The 24,469-nt window shown below is 45.3% G+C and overlaps 1 protein-coding gene across 2 annotated transcripts in view; it reads left to right on the forward strand.

The window, feature by feature from the left end:
• Nucleotides 1-3,040: 3,040 nt before the first annotated feature.
• Nucleotides 3,041-24,469, forward strand: part of KLHL12 (kelch like family member 12) — a 48,713-nt gene continuing 27,284 nt past the window's right edge. Inside the window, exons 1-8 of one of the 2 annotated variants that reach the window (XM_068102067.2) lie at nucleotides 3,041-3,392; nucleotides 3,643-3,854; nucleotides 10,413-10,566; nucleotides 17,101-17,318; nucleotides 19,601-19,750; nucleotides 19,915-20,029; nucleotides 22,620-22,726; nucleotides 22,953-23,148. In XM_068102067.2, coding sequence (XP_067958168.1) covers nucleotides 3,672-3,854; nucleotides 10,413-10,566; nucleotides 17,101-17,318; nucleotides 19,601-19,750; nucleotides 19,915-20,029; nucleotides 22,620-22,726; nucleotides 22,953-23,148 — 1,123 coding nt within the window. In that variant the 5' untranslated portion in view covers nucleotides 3,041-3,392; nucleotides 3,643-3,671. The remainder of the gene's footprint in view (nucleotides 3,393-3,642; nucleotides 3,855-10,412; nucleotides 10,567-17,100; nucleotides 17,319-19,600; nucleotides 19,751-19,914; nucleotides 20,030-22,619; nucleotides 22,727-22,952; nucleotides 23,149-24,469) is intronic. The other variant, XM_068102077.2, reaches the window with a different exon arrangement.

Below are 24,469 nucleotides of genomic sequence, written 5' to 3' on the forward strand. Positions count from 1 at the left end.
CATAGGAATTATATGGTATTTTTGTGGTGCAATTAAAACATATTGTAGTTGTGCTGTTATACTTGTGTGACCTTAATACAATACTTGTTTTTGGTAACAATTGGTTGGTGTGGTTTCACCATTGGTCATTGACACACATTATAACACATCTTTCTGCGGTGACTCCTTTCGGGGCTCGGAGGTACACCGTGACTTGGGTTTGGGGAGGAGCACGTAACAGTGGCTCATTGTAAAGTACTGGCCCATGGGGAATAAAATATTTTAATGATGATGTCATAGGTGCCTTCATTATGACGTCATAAATCGACAAGTACAACACTTTATCTGATCAGTATGGAATTTCTTGAGCGTGATCTAAGGATAAATTGGTTGAGAATTTTTTTGATGACGTCATCGGTCACGTGGTTTGGCAGCCATATTTTTACGACATAGCCCGTGGGGCACTGGAAGTGTTTGCCTGTGCTTCCTTTGTACGTATGTATGTCCCTCACAAACGTCCACCAATCACAGCTGAGGATCTGGTCACATTACAGGTAGATCCTCCACTCAGCAGATCCAAGCCCGGCTACGCCTGTGCTAATATATCGATCTTATTCAAATTTTAAAGGGAGATTTGGAAGTTCGAAGTGACCGTCACCAATCCTGTTAGGGATAGTGTAGGCCCCATGGGCAGCAGTCACATCTCACATAGAGGGAGGGGGGATTGAGGATTTGGGAGGGTGGTATAGGGAGTGGCTAGTTGTGTTTGTTGTCTTGAGAATTTTTTTGTTTGTTCTTTTTTTGTTTGTTTTCCTTTTTTGTTGTTTTGTTGTTGTTTTTTGCCTTCTTTTTTTTGTTCTGTTTTTTTTTGTTCTTGTTATTTTCTTCCTTGTTTTTTTCTCTTTTTTGTTCTTGTTTTTCTTTTGTTCTTTTTTTGTTCTTTTCTTCATTCCTTGTTTTTTTAAAATCTTTTTTGTTCTTGTTTTTTGTTCTTTTTTTGTTCTTGTCATTTTTTTCCCTTGTTTTTTTTAAAAAATTGGTCTTGTGTTTTTTTTTGTTCTTGTTTCTTTTTTGTTTCTTTTTTTGTTGTTTTTTTTTTTCCTTGTTTTTTAAATATTTTTTTGTTCTTGGGGTTTTTTTTTGTTCTTGTTGGTTGTCTTGAACAAAGCTGCATGTGGTGGTTTGTGTCGTCGGGAGGGAAAAGCACTTTCTGGGAATGAAAAAATCTTTGTTCCCAAGAAGGGTCAGAGTTCATGGAATGTTTTTGGCTTTGTTGTGATATTCTTCCTCCCGGAGAATCCTCTTGTACCCAGCCCTGTAATCTCCACGTCGTGTAAACTCCCGTTGCTGATGTTAAACAGAATTGTGAACTTTGGGGGGACTTGGCAAGCGAACTGCCTTATTGTGCACAAACCGTCCAGTCGGGCTCATTGCGTGCTATATGTGCCAGCGGGACGTCTTTCCAGTTTGATAAGTGATCCGGATCAGTGATGGAGTTGGAAAAACCACAAGGATCAATTGAAAAATGGTTGAAATGCGTTTGAAAGGGCACTGACGTCATGGCGGGACACCAGTGACGTCACAGCCCAAAATTTATAAAACGATCATTTGAAATTATTTTGCTCGGTATCGAGATTCGAGCTAATTACTGTAGATTAATCTCATCTCGTTATCAGTATCAAATTTGGGCGGCAAAAGTCTCGGACTGCAGTAGGGAGGGATCACCAGGGTCGTCGGGGTCGCCCACAGTCCGCTGGTCGGTGATCACGGGGGTCATTGACGCCGCAATGTTATTCCGAGAAGTGAGATAAGCGGGAAAGAAATCACAGGGTGAGATGTGGGTGGGTCGCGTGCAGCCACCCGTCTGCTGGTTGCATCATTTTTCTGTGGGCGCGTCTGCCGCTGACGCAGCGCCTCTCTGATGCAACCACTTATCTGGTGGTCATTTCGCCGACCTCGGAGGGATGATATTGATAGGCTGAGTCAACCCCGCCTGGTGTTAATTCAACGGAGTTTTGAACTCAGGACCTTGGGATACCAAACCCGCCACCCATTAGGCCAACACCAACTCCCACGTGACCCGCTACGTCATCTCTTGCCCATGAGAGGATTCTTGATCAGAATTTTTTTGGTCAAGTCAAATTCACTTCCGGACGAGTCTGAAGCGAGATGTGCGTACATTATCCGTTGCGTTGCGAGGCAACCTTGACTTTGATTACGTCACGCATATGACGTCATGACCATCGCTATTTTTAAGGGCGGTAATTGACGGGTTTCCTTTTTTTCTTTTCTTTTACACCTCAATATATTATGAGTCAAAAACCTCCAAGCTGTTTCCTTGGATCCCAGACGCGATCTGATTTACCTGAGTGAAAACTGCCGTTCTGGTGAATACCAGGAGAGGGCGGGAGTCCCCCCAAAAAACCTTTGGTTGGAGGCCTGCAAGCCGGCTGTCCCCTATGCATTCATTAGGATTAGTCGATAAGTATCACGTAACATCCGTGGTAATATTGAAATGTGGTTTACTCTTTATTACCAGATGGAATTCTCACCAAATTCTCCCTTTTACCATCGGCCGTGTCGATCGCAAGTGTAAGCATTTTGCGGCAGTGTATTTGTAAAGCGCGTTGTCCTCCTGGCGTTTTTTAAACGTTTATTTGAGCTATCATTCTGTACACAGGTCTGTTCACTTGTCCAGTGTGTGGCGATCCTGGTGGAGTTATACATTTTCACCAACGTCGTTTTAAAAATAAATAAAGTAATTTAGTATCATTTGACAGTTATAAGATCGTTAATTGGTATATATAATAATAATCCGCTGATAAACCCGTCGGCATTTGTCCTTTTAGTGGATGGCTATTCATATTTCGAACATTCGATTTCGAACATACACCGCTCAGGAATTAATGCTGAGCATAACTCTGAAAACGAGACAAATTTTAAGTACCGTGGAAGATTAAAATCATACAAAAAGGTATAATCGTGGGACATGGTGACTTTTTAAATACAATTCCACGTAGGATGACCGAAATGGTTTTCTCCCGACGTCTGAGAGTGCCTGGAAGCGTTGAGCGGTGTGTGGTGCGCGTGTCGTTAACCTGCGGGTGGCGCTCCCCTCTGCGAGTGCATTCTTCGGGTCTTTCGGTCGATCTTCCTCACAGTGCGGAATCTCTTTGCCGTCACATAGAACGGGAACGCTTTTCCGGCTCCTGTTCGTTCCTCCGTTTCGTCTTCTTCTTCCTCCTCTTAACCTGCATGTTGTGGGCGCCGTGGCGGACTGGCCAATCCTCGCCTTGTTTTGTGCCGGGGAGTATAGCGTGGGCCTCCCACTGCACGGGCAGGCCGCTCAGCCTCCCCCTGCCTCCTACCCTGGCCCCGATGATCGCTCAACGTTGCTACAAACGAAACGTTTTGTATTTGATAAATTATTTGAACCCCATTTATATATATATTTCCGAATTGAAGGTTTATTTGAAAGTTCAGCATTCTACAAAAAAAATAATCCTGAGTTCATCCCAACTCCTCCATCCCTACTCCCCGAGTGAATTGAAGTTGATAAACTGTTCGATCAAATTAATGTTGTGTTATTGTATACTATAGCGCAGGCCTGACGTCCAAGTTCCTTGTGCAACGAATTAAGCGGTGTATGTTCTGTGCCCACAGGTTGGGGGCGTGGCTTGGCCTCGGGTGCAATGGCTCCAAAAGACATCATGACAAACTCCCACGCCAAGTCCATCCTGAATGCCATGAACTCCCTTCGGAAGAGCAACACTCTGTGTGACGTGACGCTGCGGGTCGACAACGACGACTTCCCTGCCCACCGCATTGTGTTGGCCGCCTGCAGTGACTACTTTTGCGCCATGTTTACAAACGAGGTTGGTATTTTTGTGAGTTTTGAAATTGGGACTTTCAGTCCTTTGCCTAGGACGATTTTAAGAAGGGTTGGGGGTTTCGTCCCAGAAAAATCATCGGAATCTCCTGTGACAACAAAATGAACTTGGATCACCACCTAATCACCACCTAACCCAGCAGGCAAGGCTTAGGTCTGACATTTTGGCTGCCGAGTGGTCTTTGTCCAGTAATATGATCGGCCCTCATTTGCCTGATGTCTCCTCTTGGAGCAACGGAAGGAGAGGTTCACGTGACTGGAATATGGAAATGTGTAGATCCAGCATTTTCATTTGAGGAGGGGGGTGGGGTCAATTGGGTTGCTGGCAATGTCGACGCATGCAGACAGGGTTACCATTTGCACATTGCCATCACGTGATACCCTCCTGACTCCCCCTTTGTCCTGGGAGGAAACGGAGCACTTGGCATCATGATGCCTGCATCATCCCGGATGAAGACTATTCGGTGGTCGAAATGTCAGAGCTAAACTTGGCCTACTCAGCAGTGATACTAGTTTGTGGTTCCTCCATTTTTCGTCCCCTATCAGTTTCACCAGAGGGGTCTATACGTTTGCTCGATGTCTGTCTGTCCCACCTATCAGTTTTTAAGAATTTTTCCCATACCCTTCAACATATTCAACTGAAACCTTGTACATGGCTCTATTATAACTTGCAGAACACGTTTGAATTTCAGGGCGCTCCGTAGATTATTTTTTTTCAGAGTTACGCCATTTTTGGACTTGGAAAACATCACGCCGTAGGGCGCGTGTATTGAAAAGCAATTCCCACTCTCGTTGAATATGGATCTTTGCAACTTCGACTGAATGAATGAATGATCGTTTTTAGGCCATTTTTCCCCGCTAGAGCGGGGGTTAGCCTTGCGGGCCCCATGACAATCATGGTTCCCTGTTTGAGGCAATATTTTTGTGGCCGGATGCCCTTCCTGACGCCAACCCTTGGTCACGCTCCTACGATGCGCAGGGATACGGTGTACCTATTCTAAATGGGGGTACACACCGTGATCATTCATCCCAGCAAGCTGGTACTCAATTTGCCGACCTCAGAAGGATGACAGGCTGAGTCAACCCCCCTGGCGTTAATTCAGCGATCGACCGAGATTCGAACCCAGGATCCTAGGATCCCAAGCCGGCACCCTAACCGCTAAGCCAACACCAGGGTGCATCCGGTCAGTCAGATCATACGTTTAGTTTCCGACACGCGAATGCCCATTGCTTTTCATTCGAAAGATTGAGCTGCGAGCGTAAGGTACTCGCCATGGCTAGAAAGTCTCAACCTGTGTTCCTGAACTATGGGTTCACCTTGAATATCGATAAGCACAATGTTCATCGACCACAGTGTGTGATATGCCTTGACGTGTTGGCCAACGAGTCCCTCAGGCCCCAAAAGCTGAAACGGCACCTCGAGAAGAAACGTTGAGATCATGTCAACAAGTCGCGGGAGTTTTTTCTCCGGAAAGAACGCCGCTTCAAAGCCGAATCCATGATCTCGTAGCCAATATGCAAAGTCAACCATCGCACTGATGTGGATAATCCACATCTACAATGTTGCTAACGGAACATTTGAATTAGGCTTGTAAGTTTCACTTTCGGGTTTAATCAGTGAAAGTTGTTTATTTCATGTTGTTCATGATAACGGAACATTGAACCTGGATATAAGTTCAGATGCATATCGGGTTTTTCAGTAAAAGTTATTCTTGTTTTGTTTATCAGTTCATTTTACATTTTAAGTTCATCATCCATTCACGATGAAGATTAAAATAAAGTTCAAACACCTAATCTTGGCGTGTCACTTTAATAATTAAAGTTTTATTCTATTTCACAAAAGATACACCGCCAATGAATGTTGTGAGATTCATCTTCATCATCATCTTCTTCATCTTCATCATCATCTTCTTCTTTTTTTTCTTTTCTTTTTTTATACAAGATCGAGGCTCGTGAAAGAGCTAACATTAATCACACAAAAAGTCATACCGACACATAAAAAAACAAGGGGAGTGGCAGACAAGATGGGGCGAGAGGGGGAAGGACACAAACACAACATTTGAGAGCAGGGACATCGGGAGGACTTAAGGGGAGGTGGGAGAGGTATAAAACATATGAACACTGCAAGGACTCTGGGGTGAATTACCGAGGGTAGAAAAGATCAAGGTTTTCGATGGGGGAAGATAAGAGATGGTGGTGAACAGCTGTTTTAAAGACCTGGAGGGAGGATTGGGATTGAAGGGAGTGGGGGAGTTTGTTCCAGAGGTGGGAGAAAAGGGGAATGAAAGAGTGAAGGTGAGCAGAGAGCCTAGATTTTGGCAGTTTAACCATAAGAGGGTTGCAGGCAGATCTTGTGCGACCTGAAGGAATATTGGGGGGACAGAGCACAGAGAGAGCTGGGGGAGCAAGGCCGGAGAGGAGTCGGTAGAAGACAGAAAGACCACGAACCTGCCTGCGGTGAGTGAGTGAAAGGCCCTCGGAGTTGACTTCATCGTAGGAGATTCCAATGATTCTGAAAGCTTTGGCCTCAACAGCGTGAAGCCGAGCAAGGTGTGAGGCAGGAGCACCAGCCCAGAGGGGGGGAACAGTATTCCATTGAGCTGCGGATGAAAGCCTTGTATGTGGTGAGGAGCTCAGGTGTGCCAAGGAAGGACTTCGCACGACGGAGGATGCCCAGTCGGCGACTGGCTGACTGGCGACTGACCCAGACTGGCGACTGACTTTCTTTAAATCTTCATCCGGATTCATCTCTTCCGAAGCTGCTAACAAGGCAGGGAGTTTACGCCTGATTGGCTGACAATAATATCAAGTGGGCGGTGTCTGTGATCGAAGTCGCTGCTCATTCTCAAGGAAGGCGTGGTCTCTCGCTCTCTCTCTCCTCATGGTCGTGGAGATCCATACAAAATAACAACAAAATAAGGACAGCGTTTGGTATGATTGTCGTCACTTTGCTTTATTGTTCAATTACGAATTGTACTGCTGTACAAAGATGAAGAACCGAACCCTTACCAAGATATTAACGTCCTAAGCAATCGATATTTCCATGACGGTTTGTTGGGGGGGTTCGATGGGTCGCGACTAGATGCCTGGGTTTTTTTTATTGGGTCCTGGGCTAAAAAGGTTGCAGAACGCAGCACGAGATCATCCAGTTTGTTTCCATCCGGTTCTTGGTCTACTCCCGGCGCTTCTCCTGTTCAACCTGCTTTGGTTTATTATTTTCCATTGAGTTTCCTCCTCTATTCTTTCAATACGTCAAAACCATTTGAGACTATTTGTGCATATTCTCACACTATCTGGGATTTGTTAATCTTTTTCCGATGCGTTCATTTCTTACACCCTCTCTCCAACAAATTGTGTTAAGTACACTTTGTACGAGTATTTGTGTCGGCACGTTAAGTTTGTTGGATCTGGAAATTCCATTTTATTGGGAAGGAGTTGAATAGGGACTCGATTTTTGAGACTGCTCTTTTTCCATGGAGGTTTGCGAACTCACCTGCGAGTAGTCTCGCCGAGGTTCAAATCTAGACGCAGCTATAAATTGTCATCCTTGCATTTTGCAGGCAAGGTCAATGGTGGTGCCGTCCGTCGGGTGGATATTAAACTGGGCATCCTGTCTACTGACGTTCGTTGGTGGATTTTAAAGATCCCACGGTGTTCTTAACGAAGAATAGGCAAGCTATCGCTGGCACGCTGAACAAATTACAAATTCAAACACCAACCTACAATGGCCACTGCATCAGCCACCCTCAAACCTCTTTGGGCCACGCCATTAGCCACAATCTTTGTCAAACCACTTATCGGAGTCCGTCTCCGAAGCTAGCACCGACTAGGCATCTTCCGTCGAGTCGAGTCTTCACTTTTGCAAATCCGAACTTCAACAACATCCGAGGTCTTCGTCCGCAGCTCATGGGAATACTGCTTTCCCCTTTGGGCTGCCCCTCTTACCTTTCGCATCTTCATGTCACGGAGATAAAAGCCTGCAAATCATTGGAATCTCCTGCAATGAAGCCGAGTCGCTGGGCTTGTTACTCCTCCATTGCAGACACGTCTGTGGCCTCTGTCTTCTACCACCTCCTTTCTGGTGTTGCACTCTCCGCCCTCTCTGTACTAATTTAATACCCACCCCTCCCCTCAGGCTTCTCCAGGATGTACATGTCTGTCAGTAACTTGCTTGCGGTAAATCTTCCAAAATCGAAGTGCTGCTCACCTCTACTCGTATATTCCTCTTTTCTCGTGCCTGTTGAACCAACTTCCTCATTGTGGAGCTTCAAGGTGGCTGTTTACCTCCTCCTCAGATCATCCCCCTTCCATAATCATTTTCTTTTGCGCACGTTATCCCACCCCTTCCTTTACAGGTTGTTTTTTCTCTCTCTTTCTTCATCCTTCACCAGTCTTTCTGTTTATCTGTTCCATCGCCGTTTCATCACCATTTTTCCCTTCCTATTCCACCATCCCCTTACTCTAGCTTGAGCTTGTATCTAGTTTGTTCACCACCCATGTCTTCCTGCCCTCTGTTCTGCCCCTCTACCCTGCCATGAGTGTGCTTCTTCACTTTTCGCTGTTCCCTTGTGATCTGTGTTCTACCTTTTCCATGAGCCTTGGCTTTGTACACAGAAAAGTGCAACTTCCCTGCCTCTGCACCCCATCTATCTATATATATATTTCTTGCATTTCTTGCATGCACAGCTCATTTCAAATGCCCCCACAACATCTCGATGGGATTTAGATCAGGGCTTTGACTTGGCCATTCCAGACCCCTCCATTTCTTTCTTATCAGCCATTCCTTGGTGGATTTACTGGTATGTTTAGGGTCATTGTCATGTTGCAAGGTCCACCTTCGGTTGAGCTTCAACTTTCCGACAGATGGCCTCACATTATCCTCAAGCACCCTCTGGTACAATGAAGAATTCATAGTGGATTCTATGATGGTGAGCTGCCCAGGCCCTGATGCAGCAAAGCTGCCCCAAACCATAATATTTCCACCACCATGCTTTACAGTTGGTATCAGGTTCTTGTGGTCAAATGCTGTTTTTGGTTTTCGCCAAACATGTCTTCTGGTACTGTGGCCAAATAGCTCTACCTTTGACTCATCTGTCCAGAGCACATTGTCCCAGAAGTGCTGGTCTTTGCCGAGGTGTTCATTGGCAAACTTTAGTCTTGCCCTGATGTTCTTTCTGGACAGCAAAGGTTTCCTCCTGGCACACCTCCCATGTAGATCAAATTTGTGCAGCCTCTTTCTAATGGTAGACTCGTGCACTTTGACATCAACAGTGGCAAGAGCTACATGTGGGTCGTGTGATGACATTCTGGGGTTCTTAGAAGACTTCTTTCAGCATCTTGCGGTCTGCTATCGGGCTGAACTTGCTGGGGCGGCCTGGCCTGAACAAGTTGGCAGTTGTTTGGAATCTTCTCCACTTGTAGATGATCTTCCGTACAGTTGAATGATTGATTTTAAATTGTTTGGAGATCTTTTTAAATCCCTTCCCAGACTCGTAGGCATTTATAACCTTCTTTCTGAAGCCCTCAGAGAGCTCTTTAGATCTAGGCATGGTGACGCCGCACACTTCAACAACAAAGAGCAAACCAAACTAAATGTCAGGTTTAAATAAGACAGGTTCCTCCAAGATCATCTCTAACGATGTTCTAATCATTTGCACCTGAGCTGGTGCACCTGAGTCTAATTTTAGGTATTAGAAGTAGTGATAAATGGAGGGGTGTACTTACTTTTTCCACATGCGAAATTTGCATTTATGTTTATTTAAATTATACAATGGACTACAAAATGTAAATGTTTCATGATATTTGTTATATTATATCACCTTTATCTATCAATATTGTTGAAATGAAGATCAAATAGCTGTATGTTGAAATATGTTGAAAAAGTCAAAACTTTACATAGGGTGTACTTACTTTTTCACATGACTGTACTTCTACTAATTACAGATTGTTAGAATATACCTTTCGACTCTTTAAACTGCTGAGATCCCTTAGACCTTTGAAGACCCTTTAGGTCCCCCAAGACCCAAAAAACCCTGAAAACCCCGAAGACCTTTCAAGATTCAAAATACACTGAAGACCCTTGAGACCCATTAAACCCCAAGATCCTGAAGACCACTTTTACCTTTAAGACCCTTTCAATACTTTAGTTTAGACACTTTGAGATCCCTTCCCCCTTCCAATCTTTTATACCATTTAAGCCTTTACACCCCTTAAGTCCCTTCACCACCTTCGACCCTAACACCATTTAGACCCCTTACACCCTTCAGACCCATTAGACAGATTGGACCCTTGACCATTTCGAGCTTTACACCACTTGGACCTTTTTTGATTACAAATAAATAATATCACCAATATTACTAATAAATTTGTACAAAAGAAATGTTTGTATTATGGTTGGTGTAAATGATGACGATACAGCAACTCAAGTTCAGTCAGGTCATTATCCTCAATTTAAACAAGCCTGTGCCTCTGCGGTGACCTACGCTGGGGTATATATAATCTTTGATCTTTGATCTGTTATTTAATTGATGCCTTGTTCCAACAGTTGAAAGAGAAAGACAAGCCGCATGTTCACCTTCAGGGTCTCACGTCTTCGACAATGGAGATCTTGCTGGACTTTGTGTACACTGAAACGGTTCACGTCACCGTAGAGAATGTACAGGAGCTGCTTCCGGCTGCCTGCCTGCTCCAGCTTAAAGGTCCAAAATTTTTTTTGGCCTATTTGAACTTTCCTTTCTCTGCAGCCAGGTCGAGCTTTCAAAGGCGTCCTAAAAAGTATGCATGCATCACATTGGTAGAGGTCCCTCAAGGTGTGCTACATGAAATTAAAGGAAATCTCGGGAAAGATTAATGTTTTTTATTTTATTTCAGAGATTACACTTTTGTGTGTTTGAAGTCAAACACAGCACCATTTGCATGATGCAACTTCCCCTCTCTCCCCCATGCTCCCCTCATTCCTCTCTCCCAGTATGTCTTCCTCCTCTCCTCTCTCCTCTTACCTCGCTCCCTCCCCACATTGCTCCTGACAAACGGCTATTAAAATGCGTTTCCCTTTTTGAAACCTCAATATTGACCGGATTTTCTTCCCGTTTTTGCAACCGAGTCTTAAAACATCTTCGCCACTATGAAAAATGAAATTATATATCGAATTATAGTTGGGATGAAGCCGTGAGAGTCAGCACGAGCCTTACAAAAGAGGCCTATCAAGCTTGAGAACAGCCACGGAGCAAACAAAATGGCGGTGATTTGATTTTGAAGCCCCGCCCTGAATGGACGTACAGAGACAGGTAGAGAATATGTATATATATTGTTACGGTTCTCTACGCCGCCCTTCTTCCCCTTCCCAAGGGGGGATTAATCCCCTTGTCTTTACTGGGCTTGGCGGAACCGAGACTTGAGACGTCCCTTCCGGACAAACGCGGAGTAGGGTTTCGGGACCACTTCTCGCTCGTACCTAATTCCCCGCGCTGCCCTGGGAGCGAGGAAACAAGCCTCGCATGAACCACGTGTGGTTTGAGTATGCCGAGCAGATTGCGTACACGTGGTCCGCACAGTTACCGAGAGGTTGGAACCCGATTAGAGCGGTTGTGCTCGTGCCACGCTTAGTCAAATGAGGAAACCACAGGAACGATCGAATCAGGAAGAAAGGAAGAACAAAGGGTTTAATTATTTCCCACACGTATATACAATGTTCAGGGACGCAGAGACACAGAGTAGCCTTAGACAGTCTTAACCACCCCAGACAACGGGCCCGTCTCACACTCACACAGGGAATTGCAGATTGGTAGATGTTCCCCAACGCGTCCACGTGGTCGTCCAGAGACGGCCTCCGTCCGGCTCTCCATGGCCCCGGCACGTCCCGCGAAGATGGTGGCAGGTGAAGGCAGGGACTCGTAGCGCGTCTCCCGAACAAAGCAGATGATGGGGCGGAACGGCAAAGGGCGGATTTTAGCGCGGCTGGCGGTTACTCAGCCGTTATCACTCGCGCATCTCAAATGCGCTGTATCTCGGTTTAAGCGCGTCTGGCTGCGCCCGCATATATGTACAGTTCTCACACATGGCCACCTCCTCTTCCTCGATCCTCCGAGCTGGTTTGTGCGCGCGCGTGCTCGTGCAAGTTCTCTGCTTCCAGTCCTCCCACCAACCCTTGTGCAACGCGAGTCCTGTGTAATCCTTTTACTGCTGCGTGTACGCGAGTCCTTTCGCCAATCCTTTTGCCGCAAGTCCTGTCGAGGGCTTTGCGCAGCGGGTCTTATAGCTACGCCCCCCGAACCTTCTGGAACACTCTCGATCCTTCTCACCACGCTCTCTGACGCAACGCCGCCGTCAACACCTCCCAGCTCCGATTGGCGGCTCGTGCTTACCATCAGCGCTTCTGCCGCTCCGCCCTCGACTCCGCCCCGGTCCTCCTAGCTTGCCTCGTGTTAACTCGCCCAATCATGTCTAGCGCAAAAAGGATTGAGGCTACGGACGTAGGATGATCGGTGGCGGTAGGGCCTATTTTCCTGGCTCCTACTCAACGCAGACTAACAATGGAAAGGAACTAAGCTCACAAATACTAAGACATAACTATACTATCACGAGGCTACATGTTGCTTGTGTGACTAACTATGGGGGGCAAACTTTAACCTTTATTAGACTCGCTTTACAAACTCAAAACCGCAACAATATATATATATATATATATACTGTATATATATATATATATATATATACTAGCAGAGGTACCCGGCTTTGCACGGGAGTGGGAGGAGGAGGGGAGGGGGAAGAGGAGGGGAGGGGAACGGGGGGGAGGGGGGAGGGGGAAGCGGGGGAGGAGGAGGGGAGGGGGAAGAGGAGGGGAGGGGAATGGGGGGGGAGGGGGAAGGGGGGAAGGGGGGAGGGAAGGGTGCGGGGGTGCCCAGGGGAAGAAGGGCCCCTCCCCTCCCCCCTCCCCCCCCTTTCCCCTCCCCCCCCCTCCCCTCCCCCTTCCCCCTCCCCCTCCCCCCTTCCCCCTCCCCCTCCCCCCTCCCATCCCCTTCCCCCTCGTTCCCCTCCCCTTCTCTTCCCCCTCCCCTCCTCCTCCCCCTTCACACCAGGGGGGTTGACTCAGCCTGTCATCCCACCGAGGTCGGAAGTCGGAACTCATTGTCGTCAAATAAATGTAGCCTGTATGTTTCACTCTTTGTCACATGCCGTTGGTCCCATGTCAATCGGATGAAGTTGAAAAAGTAACGTTACGAAGGTTCTCTGGGACGTACTGATTCCGAATAATGAAGTTGAAAAATTAACGTTCCGAAATACGCTAATTACGCTAACAGAAGCGCTGGAGGGAGCACTGCGCTCCCTCCCTTAGATTCCCTCCCTCTTCTGCTAGCGCTAATTACGCGTAACACACTAATTTTAAAACCCGAAGTTTTTTTAATTTTAAGGTGTGCTGTAGTCAGAAGCGCTAGAAGCGCTGCGCTCCCTCCCTTCGAATCCCTCTCTCTTCTGCTAGTGCTAATAATACGCTAATTTTAAAACCCGAAATTTTTTTAATGTTTATGTCTCCGTGACATTCCTGGGACCATCCCGAGTCGAACAGTACTTTCCGCTCGCAAATCCGTCCACGGGTTCTCGAGATCTTAGAGATCGTAGATACATCAGGATACAGACACAGAGGCCAACTCTACTTTATATATATAGATATATATATATATATTTGACTAAGGAAGCACATTAACCCTATGAGATGACACTGACGTCATGCACATTAATTATACCAACACATTACCTACAAACTAGGAGCCATCCGCGTGGTACTCAAGTCTTTCCAGACTGAGATTAAAGCTCTCTGGTCACAAATGGCCAAAGGCAGAGATGTCGATCTAGATTTCACCCTTGTTATGGGCTAACAGGTTGTGCAGCAATTACTGAGGTGAGACTCAATCTGTGCCTTGCTTCCCAGTCAAGTTAGGGGGTTCAACCTGTGTATATTAATGGCTTAGATTGGTCACAAATAAACAATTTGCAGTGTGCCGCCCTGTGGCGAGCAAAAAAACTGCATGCAAATCTGACCTGGCAGGAGTAATTCCCTGCCGGTGGATTAAGGGGTCTCACTCCTATTAAGAGGAGTGGTCCCACCTGTATGACCATGCATTGTGGCCCTCCGGGGGCATGATGCATGCGTTTGAATGACCATGTGCTTCCCCCTCGGGGTTGAGGCGCATGTGTATTGTTATGGGGACAGCCTTGTTGACGATGTGCCTTGACCATGGGGTCAAGGTGCACGTCCAAGGCTGTTCAAATGTTTGACTTTTTACCTTTTTTCACTGCAAAAAAGGCAGGCCTTCTGTTCGGGCCCTAAACGAGCAAAAACTGCATGCAAATCGGACCTGGCAGGAGTAATGCCCTGCCGGTGGATTAAGGGGTCTCACTCCTATTAAGAGGAGTGGTCCCACCTGTATGACCATGCATTGTGGCCCTTCGGGGGCATGATGCATGCGTTTGAATGACCATGTGCTTCCCCCTCGGGGTTGAGGCGCATGTGTATTGTTTTGGGGACAGCCTTGTTGACGATGTGCCTTGACCATGGGGTCAAGGTGCACGTCCAAGGCTGTTCAAATGTTTGAGTTTTTACCTTTTTTCACTGCAAAAAAGGCAGGCCTTCGCGCGGGCCCTAAATGTGCGAAGAACTGCATGGAAATCGGACCTGGCAGGAGTAATTCCCTGCCAGTGGATTAAGGGGTCTCACTCCTATTAAGAGGAGTGGTCCCACCAGTATGACCATGCATTGTGGCCCTCTGGGGGCATGATGCATGCGTTTTGAATGACCATGCGTCTCCCCCTCGGGGTTGAGGCGCATGTGTATTGTAATGGGGACAGCCTTGTTGACGATGTGCCTTGACCATGGGGTCAAGGTGCATGTCCAAGGCTGTTCAAATGTTTGAATTTTTACCTTTTTTCTTGTAAAAAAGGCAGGCCTTCCGTGTGGGCCCTAAACATGCGAAGAACTACATGGAAATCGGACCTGGCAGGAGTAATTCCCTGCCAGTGGATTAAGGGGTCTCACTCCTATTAAGAGGAGTGGTCCCACCAGTATGACCATGCATTGTGGCCCTCTGGGGGCATGATGCATGCGTTTTGAATGACCATGCGTCTCCCCCTCGGGGTTGAGGCACATGTGTATTGTAATGGGGACAGCCTTGTTGACGATGTGCCTTGACCATGGGGTCAAGGTGCACGTCCAAGGCTGTTCAAATGTTTGAATTTTTACCTTTTTTCTTGTAAAAAAGGCAGGCCTTCCGTGTGGGCCCTAAACATGCGAAGAACTGCATGCAAATCGGACCTGGCAGGAGTAATGCCCTGCCGGTGGATTAAGGGGTCTCACTCCTATTAAGAGGAGTGGTCCCAATTGTATGACCATGCATTGTGGCCCTTCGGGGGGCATGATGCATGCGTTTGAATGACCATGCGCTTCCCCCTCGGGGTTGAGGCGCATGTGTATTGTTATGGGGACAGCCTTGTTGACGATGTGCCTTGACCATGGGGTCAAGGTGCACGTCCAAGGCTGTTCAAATGTTTGACTTTTTACCTTTTTTCGTGTAAAAAAGGCAGGCCCTGCCCGGGGCCCTAAAACGGGTAGATCTGCATGCAAATCGGACCTGGCAGGAGTAAATTCCCTGTCAGAGGATCAAGGGGTCTTACTCCTATTAAGAGGAGTGGTCCCAATTGTATGACCATGCATTGTGGCCCTTCGGGGGAATGATGCATGAGTTTGAATGACCATGTGCTTCCCCCTTGGGGTTGAGGCACATGTGTATTGTTATGGGGACAGCCTTGTTGACGTTGTGCCTTGGCCATGGGGTCAAGGTGCACGTCCGAGGCTGTTCAAATGTTTGACTTTTTACCTTTTTTCACAAGCAAAAAAGGCAGGCCTTGCGCAGGCCCTAAAAGCGCAAATAAGCCCTCGGTGGGACGGTATGGTGTTGAAGTCATGGGGACTCACTCCTATGGAGGAGGGGTCCAATTGTATGACCATGCATTCTGCCCCTTCGGGGTCAGGATGCATGTGTTTTGATTGACCATGTGCTTCAGCCTTTGGGCTGAGGTGCATGTGTATGCCAATGGGACAGTCTTGATGGACGGTGTGCCTTGGCCGTGGGGTCAAGGTGCACGTCCAAGGCTGTTTAAAGTTTTGATTTTTTTCCTTTTTTTATTATAAAAAAGGTGGCCCCATAATGAGGGCGAAATCTAGATAGACATCTCTGCCTTTGGCTATTTGTGACCAGAGAGCTTTAATCTCAGTCTGCAAAGACTTGAGTGCCATGCGGATGCCTCCTAGTTTGTAGGTGATGTGTTGGTATAATTTATGTGCATGACGTCAGTGTCATGTCATCGGGTTAGTGTGCTTCCTTCGTCAAATTGAATGTTCCTGACTGTAAACCTCCTAATTGTCGAGGAGCAGGGCAGAGACGATGTGTCAGGGTGGCAGGCGACACTTGTTGCTAACAGGTTGTGCTGCAATTGCTAGGGTGAGACTCTATCTGTGCCTTGCTTCCCAGTCAAGTTAGGTGTGTGTGTGTGTGTGTGTGTGTGTGTGTGTGTGTGTGTGTGTGTGTGTGTGTGTGTGTGTGTGTGTGTGTGTGTGTGTGTGTGTGTGTGTGTGTGTGTGTGTGTGTGTGTGCACTTTATATATTTATTTATTCATTCATTTATTCATTTATTTATTTATATTTATATATACGGTATTTATATTTATTTATGTATGATAGATCGATATTCTATTTGTAATTTGACCCAATCTTGACTTCACCTTTTTCTGCAATTTAATTTGATTTACCGTTTTGAGTCACTGATTCCGTGAGGTTAAACTGAAGCTGTTTATATGCTTGGGAGAGGGTCATCTCTGAGCATATGGTTTGACCACTTGGGTCGAGTCGTACAATTTGAATCAAAAAGGGATTTTCCTCCCCGACAGACTGCAGCGTGTTTCTTTAAATGACTGAGGAATTTGTAATGCGTGTTTTTGTATTATCGGCATTTATTTCTAGTTTTGTTTTCATCTCGTGCAACTTTATTAGCAGCTGTTAAGAAATGTCTGGATTTGCTCGACTCCCCAACTTTTTCTTTTTGCCTTCTTTCTGAACATCCTTTTTCATTGTACTCTTGAAACTATATTGCTCGCACCATAACATTATTCCTTCTGGACCATTCAGCATGTTCTTGCTGCCCTCTATGTGCTGTTCTGGCGTTTATACCTGGATACACAGGAGTGAAGCAGGCGTGCTGCGAGTTCCTGGAGAGTCAGCTTGATCCCTCCAACTGCCTGGGCATCCGTGAGTTTGCCGAAGCGCACAATTGCCTGGATCTGCAGCAGGGAGCTGAGCTTTTCAGCCTTAAATTTTTTCCTGAAGTGGTTCAACATGAGGAGTTTCGTTTGCTGGGGAAAAGCGAGGTGGAAAAGCTGATACGCTGCGATGAAATTCAGGTCAGTGTTCAAAATTCCCCCACCCAAACAATATTGTTACCTCTGCCACCAAAGGTGGATGAAGGTTATGTTGTCACCGCTGTCTGTCTGTCTGTTTGTCTGTCTGTTTGTCTGTCTGTGAACAGGATATCTCAAAGTTGTGGATGGATTCCGATGAAATTTGTTGGAAAGTTTGTGTATGTGACACGGACAAAATGATGAGAATTTGGTGTAGATCTGGATCTGGGATTTTAAAAGTGATTCTTCACGGTTGAGAGATGTGGCAAAAGCGATATATAACATGATATTTCAAAAAGTTGTGGACGAGTTACGACTAAACTTGGTGGACGAGTCGGTTAGGTGGCAAGGACAAGTTGATTAGATTTTGGTTCATGTCCGAATCCAGATCCGGCCTATCGGTGGGATCCAAAACATAAACCTTTCCACCTGGCAGAGGTGCATGCTCTACCAAGTGCTGTTCTACTTCATGATTCTGTTTATATACATGTTGGCCAAGGGTAGTAAGTAGGAAATTGGAATCCAAACTAACTACTGCATGTGGATCCAGTGTTCAGACCATTGGATTGTCCATGTGGAAGCAACGTTGAAGCGGTTTAATCTTATTAAATGCAAGTGCTATCTCATTGAACATCTTGAGCAAATCCAGTTTGAATGAATGAAACAAAAAGAACAATGTGAAGGTGTAGTTGGGACTTTATTTATTTATTTAGTTTGGTTGAATTGTCTTCTTATCCTTCTCTTCCTTTTATTAGGTGTACCGGAAAGTAATGTCGTTTTTTAAAGCTGTATATGTTTTTTATGCTGTTCCTGCCCTGCCTTGATCATGACACTCCTTCATCCCCCTCTGTCCTCGGCCAACTTTCTCCACTCTCCAACCACCCCCACCTTACTGATATCCCTCTTTCCCACAATCCTCCCATCTCAACCATAGTCTACCTCTTTTCCTCCGACCTTGATCCCTCGGCTTATCCGCTCTCTTTGCCATTCTCTCTTGCCCCATCCGCACCAAATGGCCAAGGCATCTCTTACTGTATATTGGAGCTAGTTTGCATCAGCAGAAAAATGGACAATTAATTTTCTCAGCCAAATGTTGAGAGAGGTACGCTGTGAATCCTTTATCAAACTACAACATCACTCGGTGGAGGGCATACCTCCGCCAGACGGAACAGTTTACATTTTATATTTACATTTTATTCTCCCGCCTCTAGAACAAACTCCCTCACTCTCTTCAATCCCACTCCACCCTCCAGGTCTTTAAAACAGCTGTTCACCACCATCTCTTATCTTCCCCCATCCAAAACCTTGATCTTTTCTACCCCTGTTAATTTCCCCCCATTTCCACCTTTTTGAAATACCAACTTCTGTCCTGGAAGTCCTTGGTGTCCTTGTGTTTTATACTTCTCCCACCCCCCCCCTCCCCCCTTCCCACGCCTCCTCCCCCCAAGCCCTCTCCCTCCCACACATCTCCCGATGTCCCTGCTCTCAAATGTTGTGTTTGTGTGCTTCCCCTTCTCTCCCCATCTTGTCTTCCACTCCCTCTTTTTATATATTTTGTTTGCCTGGTTGATTTGTTTGTGAAGTAAATGTCAGCTCTTTCACGAGCCTCGATTCAGGATACAAAAATATATATATATATCCCACTGATTGGTCATATTATCTAGATTGGGACCTGAACCAAAATCGAATCAGCTTGTTCCTGTCACCTAACCAACTTGTCCACCTAGTTTTGTCATAAATCATCCACAACGTTTTGAAATATCATGCTGTTTATCGTTTTAGGCCCTATCACTCAATGGTGACGAATCGTTTAAAAAAATTTAAAACTCCCTTATCCGGATCCACATCTTCACCAAAATATAATTATTTAGTCCGTGTCGCATACCCAACCTCTCCACCAAATTTTGTCTGAATCCGTCCACAGCTTTTCGAGATATCCTGTTCACAAACAGAAAGACGATCAAACAACCAGACAGACAGGGTTGAAAACAACCTCTGTCTACCTTCGGTGGCAGACGTAATTAAGAGGACCTTCTGGATTGGAAGACGGATTCATGCTCTAAATATTGCTTCACCTTTCCCATGGATGTTATCATACTTCCCTCAACACTTGCTTGAGGAAACTTTAATTGACCTCACCCTTGGCCTCAGCTAGTTTTTGGCTGAAACCTGCGTGCTCTTTGCAAATGTGCAAGTTTTTCAAAGCAAGGGAATTAACTGGACTAACGTGGTGTTAAATAAGAATCAGGATTTACAAATACGATGCACCTCCATGGTGACCCCAGGTGGACTCCGAAGAGCCGGTGTTTGAAGCCGTGGTAAACTGGGTGAAACACGCAGAAAAAGAACGCAGCTCCTTCCTGCCGGACCTCCTGCAGTACGTCCGGATGCCGCTGCTCACCCCACGCTACATCACCGATGACATCGATACCGAGGTGCGTCATGGAACCCAGACGGGGCTGATTTCATCATCATTTTTTGTCAACATTGATTCCGCCAAAACACGCTTTCGATTCTGGTTGTAATTGTTTATTTGTTTGTAGTCATAATGCCTCAAAAGGACAAAGGGGCGATGGTCGAGTACGCATTTTGTTTGCAGCCATTGATTCGGTGCAGTTTGGAATGCCGCGACCTTGTGGACGAAGCCAAGAAGTTTCACCTACGCCCAGAGATCCGAGCCCAGATGCAAAGCTCTCGAACGAAGCCTCGCTTGGGTGAGCCGAGCCTTAACAAAATGGGGAAACGGTGACCATTTGTCTCTGAATTCATTAATTGCAAGCGACCTTTCTGCACGTGATTTTGCTTTGTGGTTACTCGCGAAAATCGAAGATTTTTCACGTATATTGGTTGGGCTGCTTGTCTGTTTGTCTGTCTGTCGGTCTCCTTCAGGTCACAATTTTCAACCGATCTTTACCAAACTTCACCAAATGGTGGAGTTGGTCATAAGCAAGAAGGCTATTGTTTTTTGGGTGAAAAGGTCAATAGGTCAACATTGGCCAAAGATCACCAACTTTGTCAAATTTCTAAAATCCGCAATTTTCATCCGATTGACTTGAAATTGAAGAGGATTTGCATGTCTGGACACTGATTTCAACCACCAACTATTTTTGAGGTCAACATAGGCCAACAACCTATTTTACGGATATTGCAAGTATCATGCTATGCATGACATATTTCTTGTTTGTTTGTTGATTGGATAATACTTTCTCTCTGTTTAAAGACCGATTTATCCTCTTCTTATCCAATCGGAATTATTCTTTTTAAATGGGTGGATATCTTTGCTCATGAAGGACCTTAAAGAACAGGCTAAGGATTAACATTTCGTACTTCCTCATTCGTGCGAACATTTGGGAGGGAAGGTCGAGTAGGAGGAAGGACTGCCAAATGAAGAGTTGAAAAGCTGATTAGGAAATGAAGGATTTCACACAAGCTGATGAACTGACGCTTTTCCTGACTGGACATGGAATAAGACTAGGCTGAAGATGGTTATGGAGAGAAGGGTGATGGAGAAATGTAGGTGAGCTGTCAAAATGGATCTCCTGCATATAGACAGACACACACGGAGTCGGTTGGACGATGAACTCGTTCAACCGAGCAGGCCTGAACTGGGGATGGATTATTGAAAGTGATGATGGTGTAAGATCTCAAAACAAAATAATTCAGACGTTTTGAAATTGACTTGTCCTGACAACATTGAGGACTTTTGAAGTTCTATGACTAACTATATATGGGTGGGATTTGTAACGGAGTTTCAAGAACTGTAAGAACAGGTGCTTGCTTTAAAAAAGGATCTTTGTCATGACCACGTGGTTAAACAGCTGTTTAAATGGGAACCCAAACGCAAAACCATTGAATATCATTCATCACGGTCTAATTTGCTGAAGACGTCGATGGAGGCATTATGTTTTTAGATTGTCCGTCCATCCGTGATAGGTTTTTGTTACCACGATAACTTGAGAACGGCTGAAGTGATCTTAGTCAAATTTGGTGCAGGTATGTATAATCAGGTATATATGAACTGATTAGATTTTGCGGTCAAAGGTCAGAGGTCATATTAGGTAAAACTCCTGTTACCGAGATAACTTGTGAACCAGAGATGGTATTCCGACCAAATTTGGTACAATTATGTACAATGATGTGAAGATGAACTGATTAGATTTTGGGGTCAAGAGGTCAAAGGTCAAAGTCTGTAATACGTCGATAACTTGAGAACGGTTGAAGTGATCTAATTAAAACTTGGTACAGGTATGTATAATGTAAAGATTAACTGATTAGATTTTGGGATCAAGAGGTCAAATGTCAAAATCTTTAATAGGTCTATAACTTCAGAACAGCCTAAGTGATCTAATTCAAACTTGGTTATAGATATGTATAATAATGTAAAGATTAACTGATTAGATTTTGGGGTCCCGAGGTCCAAGGCCAAAGGTCAGAAGTCATGTCGGGTAAAAATGTGATAACTCGTGAACAGCTGAAGGTATTTAAATTAATACTTGGTACAGGTATGTATAATGATGTCAGCATGAACTGATGAAATTTTGGGGTCAATAGGTCAAAGGTCAGAGTTCATGTCAGGTAAAAATGTGATACCTTGAGAATAGCTGAATGGATTTAAATCAAATTTGGTACAAGACAGTATTATAATGATGTAATATTGTGAGCAGAGGCATATCGTTCGACGTCGTGACGTCAAAGAGTGTTGTTGTAGTTTTTGTTTGGTTCTGGGACCACAAGTGAGACTGAATCGGCGCTCAGTATATCGTGTACCTTCACCAGGCTGAACCGTTTACGTTTTGTAGCCCACTAAAGGCCGAATCTGCATCCAGACCTTAAGCAAAATCGTCCAACTTCAGCGCCGGAGGTAATTATACTAGATTTTTACATCTGTTGTTAAAAGGAGAAGCGCCTGTCCATTTGTATGTGTTGTATCCACTGCTGCGGCTAGCTTGTACTAACAGGAAATTATAGGAACTTGACTCCTCTCATTCACGGAACAGAACACTTGTGGTTAACCATTTTGAAATTGCCACTCTTTCGTCTAAACTCTAAATGCTGAAAATTATGTTTGAAAGACAATTTGAATTGCAGATTTTGTGTTGGTGACGGCAGGGTAAAAGTTCCCGGTGAGCATAACCGAGTCACCGAACATGCATACACACAGAGCAAATGTCCAAAAGGCCTCGTTGGCCTTTGTATGTCATTTTGAAAGTCACGTATTCAGATTTTGATTTTCTTCTTGCTTAACAGAAACTAGCAATGGCTAAACTTGAGAGTGTGTTATTACTCGTCCACAACTGTCGATAGGAGCCAACGAGGTGCTGTTGGTGATAGGTGGGTTCGGGAGTGAGCAGTCTCCCATCGATGTTGTCGATAAATACGACCCAAAGACTCAGGAGTGGAGCTTGCTTCCGGTGAGTTGTGAATCGTGTATTTCGGTTTGTGGGGGAGCGGGAAATTTGGAGGTTGAAATAATTCTTACAATCGAAATGCCTCAAATCTGTTAGACCTTACCAACGAGTGAGTTATTTAAAATTTTCTTTTTTTTTAAACTCTCACTTTTCCGAACATCTCATGTTTTAACAGTTTCTAAGCTTCCCTTTAAATTATCTTCTGTTTCTCTTTAACCCCTTTATACAGAGCATTGCCAGAAAGCGTCGCTACGTGGCGACAGTTTCTCTCAATGGGCGTGTGTATGCCATCGGTGGTTACGACGGGCGCTCACGGCTCAGTTCTGTCGAGTGCCTAGACTTCACTGCTGACGAGGATGGCGTGTGGTACTCTGTGGCTCCCATGAACGTCAGGCGGGGTTTGGCGGGTGCGACAACGCTTGGAGGTGTGAAGGCCTTTTGTTGGTTTTCTTTTAAATACCGATTCTTGATGATCGGAGATGTTGACCAATTTTTATCTGTTTTTATTTATTTATTTATTTTTACATCCTAAGATTGTCTTTTGTTCTGGTGCAAGATTGGCATCTTGCAATGACCAGCACGTAGTACTGGGTTTAAATTGCCATGATTGGGGTGGGGGAAATTGAACGACTAACATTGTCCCAGGTTCAGTGCCATTGTAGTTAGACTTTAGGGGGTCTGCTCTGAGTCTGGGGGGTCGTTGATTCAATGCAGAACCTGGGTTGAGTCATACGAAAGACTGAATATGGTATGTGCTGCTTGCTCACTTGATGCTCGGCATTTGGAGGATAAAATGGGGACAGGCCCTGTGGGTTAGCATCCCATTGGGGAGGAAGTTTCCACCCTAAAAGTTCCTCGCTGACTGCAGAGATAAAAACGCCACCAACAGATGATGCTGCAGTTTCCCAGTGTGTTCCAGGAAGTAACCCCTCTTCCATTCCCCCCCTCCCTCCCCTTCCCCCCACCCCAAGGTCAAAGGCCATGTTTGTCTGATCTCTAGTCCTATGTTGTCTGCTGTCTCTCTTTCCATGTGAGTGTGTAACTTGTTTATATGACAGCTCTTCCTGAAGAAAAAATAAATACAGTGGCCTGCAAAAGTATTCCCCCTCACCTCATCCAAAGTTTTCACATGTTTATGCCACTTGAGCTTATTTAATGATGCTCTCAAATCAAACTTGATATATAAAGTCTTCACAAACGACTCTAAAGTGATAAAGCTAAAAAAAATGCAGGTAAAATGTGGATAAGTTTGATTAACAGGAGAAAATCAGATGATTCTCGGTTGCATAACTATTCAAACCCTTTGCCGAATTAACCTTGAATCACTTCAGGAGCAAATTATTTGTTTGAAAGGTTACGAAATAAGTGTGATAGATATCACGTTGGTTGTTATCTCCATTTTTGGTTTTAGGAGGTGGGAGGAAGTTTTCCCAAAACTCAAAATCTCCACCTCCTTTTTTAGTAAAGGATTATTATTCATGAACCAGATTGTGAAACTTCATTCTCATAGCTTTGTTCCACGTGCTTGTTTTACAATCCTCACTGAACCTCTGAAGCCTCCACCTGTAGCTTGTTTGTCGTGATATTCCCCAGAATGCTTTTTCAGCTCACCTGGAACGAAGTTCAGGGGAGCTTATGCGATGGCGCTTTGTCAGTCCGTAAACACTTGAAACTTCTTCTCCGAAACCACTGATGGGATTGTGACCAAATTTGGCACAAATTATATTTGTTGTGTTGTGACTAAAG

The sequence above is a fragment of the Myxine glutinosa genome, chromosome 1 (assembly GCF_964187855.1).
Source record: "Myxine glutinosa chromosome 1, kmMyxGlut1.1, whole genome shotgun sequence".
Classification (NCBI taxonomy): Eukaryota; Metazoa; Chordata; class Myxini; order Myxiniformes; family Myxinidae; genus Myxine; species Myxine glutinosa.